The sequence below is a fragment of the Sapajus apella genome, unplaced genomic scaffold (genome assembly GCF_009761245.1).
Source record: "Sapajus apella isolate SASKATOON/1434 unplaced genomic scaffold, GSC_monkey_1.0 scaffold43, whole genome shotgun sequence".
NCBI classification, from domain to species: domain Eukaryota; kingdom Metazoa; phylum Chordata; class Mammalia; order Primates; family Cebidae; genus Sapajus; species Sapajus apella.
The window spans coordinates 10,267,107-10,274,240 of NW_022436983.1; the positions used below are offsets into that span (position 1 = coordinate 10,267,107).

General features: G+C 42.5%; 1 protein-coding gene across 1 annotated transcript in view; it reads right to left on the minus strand.

The window, feature by feature from the left end:
- SDHB (succinate dehydrogenase complex iron sulfur subunit B) overlaps positions 1–7,134 on the minus strand; it is a 34,088-nt gene that overhangs the window by 21,546 nt on the left and 5,408 nt on the right. The window contains exon 2 of the mRNA XM_032300569.1: positions 3,629–3,756. Coding sequence (XP_032156460.1) covers positions 3,629–3,756 — 128 coding nt within the window. The remainder of the gene's footprint in view (positions 1–3,628; positions 3,757–7,134) is intronic.

Below are 7,134 nucleotides of genomic sequence, written 5' to 3' on the forward strand. Positions count from 1 at the left end.
AAAAAAAAAAAAAAAAAAAAAAAAAAAAAAAATTAATATGCTGTAGAGAATCTGAATTGTATTATGTTTTTCTGAAAAGCGTGGATTTTAAAATTTTACACAGGCAATTAATATGGCTGAATGCAAGATTTGGGCAGAGTCTATGAACAGAATTTAGTGTTCCTCCTCTGTGGTTCTCTTCTTTCCAGGTTTTCTCATTTCCTAGTGGTTGTGGAAACCCCAAAATGAGTCTTCTTGTTATTCAAGCTAAGATTTTTTTTTTTTTTTTTTTTTGAGACAGAGTCTCACTGTTGCCCAGGCTGGAGAGCAGCGGCATGGTCTCAGCTCGCTGCAACCTCCGCCTTCCGTGTTCAAGTGATTCTCCCCCATCAGCCTCCAGAGTGGCTGGGATTACAGGCATGTGGCACCATGCCTGGCTAATTTTTGTATTTTTAGTAGCGATGAGGGGTTTCACCATGTTGTTCTGCTTTGGTGCTTCCCAAAGTGCTGAGATTACAGGCGTGAGCCAATGCATCCAGACGGACTGTGGTTTTCCATTCCAGTGTTAGTCCTGTCACTTCCCATACCAACTTGGACCTGTCCTCAGGCAAAAACATGTAAGAATAAAATGGTAATTTGTCCAGTACCATTTCATTCTTCCAAGTGTCAACTCCCCTCCAGTGTCTGTCCACTCTTGGTCCTTCTCCAATGTTCTGGCAGTTGTTTCTTATATTTCGTCCGGAGTTGATAATTGTTCTTTGTAGGAGGGCTAGTCTGATGAGAGCTACTGTGCCAAAACTGGAAGTGAACCCAAAGGTTCTTTAAATTTTTTTATCATTAAAAAATAGTTCAGACTGGCCAATATGGTGAAACCCCATGTAGTTCCATCTACTCTGGAGGCTGAGGCAGGAGAATTGCTTGAATTTGGGAGGTGCAGGTTACAGTGAGCTGAGATCATGCCTCTGCACACCAGCCTGGGTGACATAGCAAGGCTCTGTCTTGAGAAAAAAAAAAAAAAAAAAAAAGTTGTAGGCTGGGTGCTGTGGCTCATGTCTGTAATCCCAGCACTTTGGGAGGCTGAGGCGGGTGGATCACTTGAGCCCAGGAGTTTGAGATCAGCCTGGGCAACATAGTGAAACTCGGTCTCTACAAAAAATACAAAACTTAGCTGGGTGTGGTGGCATGTGCCTATTGTCCCAGTTACTTGGAAGGGTGAGGCTGCTTGAGCCTGTGAGGTTGAGGCTGCAGTGAGCCGTGAGCATGCCACTGCACTATAACCTGGGTGATAATGAGACCCTGTCTCAAGAAAAAGTTATGAATTTAACTCTTCCAGTTTTAGCCACATTCCGTACGTTTTGATTTGCAATGTCTTTATTTTCTAAGTATCTGGCAATATTTTTTATGTGTTCCTTGATCAAATAGGTAGTCAGAAATGTACTTTTTAGTTTCTAAGCAGTTAGGGTTTTTTATTTGTATGTATGTATGTATTTAATTTATTTATTTGTTTTTAAGGATAGGGTTTCACCCTGATGGCCAGGCTGGTCTTGAACTCCTGATCTCAGGTGATCCATCCACCTCGGCCTCCCAAAGTGCTAGGATTACAGGCGTGAGCTACCGCACCCGGCCGTATGTATTTATTTTTTGAGACAGAGTCTCACTCTGTCACCCAGGCTGGAATGCAGTGGTGTGATCTTGGGTCACTGCAACCTCCGCCTCCCAGGTTCAAGCCCAGTCTCAGCCTCCCAGGTAGTTGGGATTACAAGCACCCACCACAATGCCCAGCTTATTTTTATTTCAGTAGAGACAAGGTTTCACCATGTTGGCCATGCTGGTCTTGAATGCCTGACCTCAAGTGATTCATCTGCCTTGGCCTCCCAAAGTGCTGGGATCACAAGCGTGAGCCACCGTGCTTGGCCTATTTACATTTTTAATATGAGTTCTTAGTTTTATTGTATTTTGGTCAGAAAATGTGGTCTGTGTAATTTCTATTCCTTTGAATTTTGCTAGGGACTTTTGGTTGCTAAGCATTTGAAAATTTTATCTATTTAAGAAGGTAATATATCAATTAATGCTACCTCATAACAGCACTTATGTGCCATTACAGAAAGTCAAAATAAGCATTTAGAGTATTCGTGGTTTTCAAACTTTTTTTTTTGGTGCCACAGAAGCTTTTGTTTGAAACAAATAAAACACTTATTCACTTACAAATAAAACAGATCAGAGAACAGTTCTGGTTGTACGGGGGGGCGCGGAGTGGAGCAGCAGCAGGACAGAGCCTAGCTTGCTAGATTCTTTCTTTGGCTAACTGTGGAGTTCCTTAAAAGTGAAAAATATTGGAAGAAGAGTGGGTTTGAGAGACGCGATGTGAAGGACTCAACCTGCTGCTGCTGCTGGTTTTGAAGATGGAAAAAGAGGTCAAGAGCCAAGGATGTGGCAGCCTCTAGAAACTTGGAAGAGCCCTCACCTTACAGCCAGCAGGACGACAGGGACCTCAGGCTCACAACCACAAGGAACTAGATTCCACCGATAGCCCAAATGAGCAAAAAATATTTTCCCTTAGGCTCCAGAAAGGAACATAGCCTGCTGACACCTTGATTTTAATCTGATGAGGCTATACCAGTCTTCTGACCTGTAGAACTATAAGATAATAAACTTAGGTTATTTTAAGTCACTAAGTTTGTGGTAATTTGCTCTGACAGAAATAAGAGAACTAACGAGCACAGGTTTTTTGTTTTTGTTTTTGTTTTTTTTGAGACAGAGTCTTGCCCTATTGCCCAGGCTGGAGCGCAATGGCGTGATCTCAGCTCACTGCAACCTCCACCTCCTGGGTTCAACCAATTCTCCTGCGTCAGCCTCCTGCGTAGCTGGGATGACAGGTGCCCAGGGGTTTCACTATGTTGGCCAGCCTAGTCCTGAACTCCTGACCTCATGATCTACCCGCCTTGGTCTCCCCAAGTGTTTGGGATTACAGGTGTGAGCCATCATGCCTGTCCTACACAAGTCCAATTTTAAACATTTTAACTACATCCCTACCCTGTCCATTCTAGGCAAGTTTCCTGTGGTTCTGTTATTACAGAAAACACAGGTCCAGATACGTAAGATATAATCAATACATTCAGCATTAAAAAAATGGTAATATGCGAAATGACTTCAAATATTGTACATAACTGTAACCGTATTTCTAGGAATTTGTCATATTTTCTTTGTTTTGAGACGCAGTTTTGCTCTGTCGCCCAGGCTGGTGTGCAATGGTGCAATCTTGGCTCACTGTAACCTCCGCCTCCCAAGTTCAAGAGATTCTCCTGCCTCAGCCTCCTGAGTAGCTGGGATTATAGGCATGTGCCACCATACCTGGCTAATTTTTTTATTTTTAGTAGACACGGGGATTCCTTATGTTGGTCAGGCTAGTCTTGAACTCCTGATCTCAGATGTTCCAGAGATGATCTGCCTCGGCCTCCCAAAGTGCTGGGATTACAGGCGTGAAACACGGCACCCGGCCCAACCTTATTCTTGTCTTAAAAACAAGATGACAGATTCCAGAGCCACCGGATGATCTTGGATTTTTATGCCTTCCGAAGATGTGAAAAGCATGTCCCTGAATCCAATCAAGAGCTCTCCTTTAACACCTGGCTTTCACAGAGATACTCACTTATTAAGGTCAACTTCATAAGTCTGCATATGAGGTTTGTCTCCAGCCTTGTCTGGGTCCCATCGATAGATGGCAAATTTCTTGATACGGGGAGCTGCGGCTGCAGCTGTCTGGGCTCCTCGGCAGGCCTGAAATTTTTAAAAGTTCACAAAAAAGAAAAAAAATTAAAAATGCAAGATAATTCCATTTAGCTGGTACAACAGATGTAACACTGGATATAAACCCACGCATTACTGATACATAATCTTCCTGGGAAAGGCAGTCATTCAGTATCCAACAAGTATTAAGCACCTACCATATGCTAATATGTTAGACATGGTTATTAGGGGCTAGTGATACAACACTTAACACAATACACAAAAACCTTCGTCTTCACAGAACTTACTTTGTAGTGAACAAGAGTGAAATTAAACATTCACAAGAAATATAAAGAATGATGCTGATGGGAAAGTACAGGGAGCTCTGGATGAATATAGCAGAGACTTAAATGAGTTTAAGAGTCAGAGAAGGCTTCCTCTAGTGACATCTAAGTTGAGGCTTGACAAACAGGAATTAAGGGGAAGGAGTGTGGGTGTGGTCTGGGGGCGGTGGCTTACACCTGGAATCTTAGCACTTTGGGAGGCCAAGGTGAGAGAATTGCTTGAGCCCATGAGTTTGAAACCAGCCTGGGAAATGTGGCAAAACTCCACCTCTACAAAAAATAATAAATTAGCTGGGTGTGGCAGTGTGCATCTCAGGAGGCAGAGGTGGGAGGATCGCTTGAGCCTCAGACGTTGAGGCTGTGGTGAGCCGTGATCAAGCCACCAGACTCTAGCTAGCCTAGGTGACAGAGTAAGGCTCTGTCTCAAAAAAAAAAAAAAAAAACTCATTAAAAAATACAACCATCCTAGTTTTTAAAATAATCTGATATAGAAAAGTAAAAACTCTGAAAGTGGTGTTTATTACTGAGGCAGGAGAATAGGATTTGGAGACAGGGAGCCTTTACTACAGCCTCTGATTGGTCTCAGACAAAGTCTTCATTTGCATCGGGTGTAACCAATAGGAAACCCCTACAAGGTACTTAAAACCCAGAAGATTTTACAGGGGGGCTCTCGAGCTACTTGCTCCAGGACACTCCCACTCTGTGGAGTGTACTTTTATTTCAATAAATCTATGCTTTCGTCTTCCATTGCTTTGTGTACTTTGTCCAATTCTTTGCTCAACATGCCAAAAACCTGGAGGATTTGTAGTCAAGACCCTCGACCAGTAATGTTACTTGTTGGTAAAGTGTCCCGTACTAACTGAAGCTGAAAATATAAACATCAGCTATCAGTAGAAAAGGAGAAAATGCATAAAGAAAATGAAAGTTAAGATGAAAGCTGTGTTTTTAGGCAGGTACGTAGTACCTCAAAAAAAAAAAAAAAGAAAACTGTTTTACCTTATCACCAAGCTGGCTAAATGCATCAACAAAAGGAAAGCCATTTCTACAAATGTTTTTCACCAGGAACCCCATTTTGTAAACCGACATGAACATTTGACTAATGCCACCTTGCGGTATTTGGGAGGAAGTGAGAAGAGGAAAGATTCCTGAAGTTACCAGCTCCAGTGGACTTTGCTTGCTTAATGCCCCATTTTTTGGGTCTTTTTTTTCTGTTAGACTTAATAAGGTATAATTCATTACACTAAAATTCACTAATTTTAAGGGTATAACATGATGAGTTTTCACAAAGCAATGTAATCCCAGCACAATTACGTTACAACATTTCCATCCAAAAAGGTTTCTTGTGCCCTTTGCCATCAGACCCCTTTCCCTACCCTTAGCAACTCATCAACTTTCTATCATCATCAATCTGCCTTTTACAGAATTCATGTAAGTGGCATCATACAATATGAAGTTTTGTGTCTAGCTTCTTTCACACAACATAATGCTTCTGAGATTCATACAAGTTACTGCATATATCCATAGTTAGCTGCCTTTAAAAAAATTAACCTTTTTGTTTTTAATAATTATAAATTCATATGCATTTGTAGAAAATAATACTGAGGCCAGGTGCGGTGGCTCACGCCTGTAATCCCAGCACTTTAGGAAGCCAGGGCAGGCAGATTACTTGAAGTCAGGAGTTCAAGGACAGTCTGGCCAACACGGTGAAACCCAGTCTCTACTAAAGATACAAAAATTAGCTGGGCGTGGTGGCACATGTCTGTAGTCCTAGCTACTTGGGAGGCTGGGGCTGGAGAATCGCTTGAACCTGGGAGGTGGAGGTTGCAGTGAGCTGAGATTACGCCCCTGCACTACAACCTGGGCGACAGAGTGAGACCCTGTCTCAAACAAAACAAAAAAAATAATACGGAGACTCCACATACTCTTAACACTTGTAATCCCAGCACTTCGGGAAGCCAAGGTAGGGGGGATCACTTGAGGTCAGGAATTCAAGACCAACCTGGCCAACATGGTGAAACTATGTTGGTGAAACTGTGAAACTACTAAAAATACAAAAAAATTAACTGGATGTGGTGGCGTGCACCTGTAATCCCAGCTACTTGGGAGGCTGAGGCAGGAGAATCACTTGAACCTGGGAGGTAGAGGTTGCAGTGAGTTAAAATTGTGTCACCGTACACCAGTCTGGGCAATGAAGTGAGATTCCATCACACACACACAAAAAGAGACTGCGTTTTGCTCTGTCACTGATTGTGCAGTGGCATGATCAGCTCACTGCAGCCTCAATCTTCTGCACTCAAGCGATCCTCCCATTTCAGCTTCCTCAGTAGCTGGGACTACACGCATGCCCAGTTAGTTTTTTGATTTTTATTATATTTTTGTAGAGCTGGGGGGTGGGTCTCACTATGTTGCCCAGGCTAGTCTTGAACTCCTGGTCCCAAGTGATCCTCTGCCTGGGCCTTCCAAAGAATTGGGATATAGGTATGAACCACCATTCCAGGACCCACATACTCTTTACCCCGTCTCCCCAACAGGAACATCTTGCAAACTGTAGCACACCAGTCACAGCCAGAATACTGACAGTGCTAGTCGAGCCGCTGGACATTCCCATAAGCACAGGATCACTAACACCGCCCTTTTATAGCCATGTCCACTTTCTCCCACTCTCCGTCTCCTATACTCCTTAAGCCCTAGCAATCACTAATGGGTTCTCTATTTCTCAAATTTTGTCATGTCAAGAATGTTATATAAATACAATCATTTAGTATGCAGCCTTTTGGGATTGGCTTTGTTCATTCAGCCTAATTCTCTGGAGATTCATCCAAGTTGCCGTGTAGCTTTTTTCTTGTTATGGCTGAGTGGTACTTCATGATATGATATACCGCAGTTTAACCATGTAACTACTGAAGGACGTCGGGGATGTTTCTAATTTTTGGTGACACAAATAAAGCTGCTATGAACAGTGGTGGACAAATTTCTGTGTGAACATTAAGTCTTCATTTCTCAGGATAAATACCCAGGTGTGTAATTGTTGGGCTGCACAGTAGCTACAAGCTACTAGTTTTTTTTTTTTTTTTTTTTTTTTTTT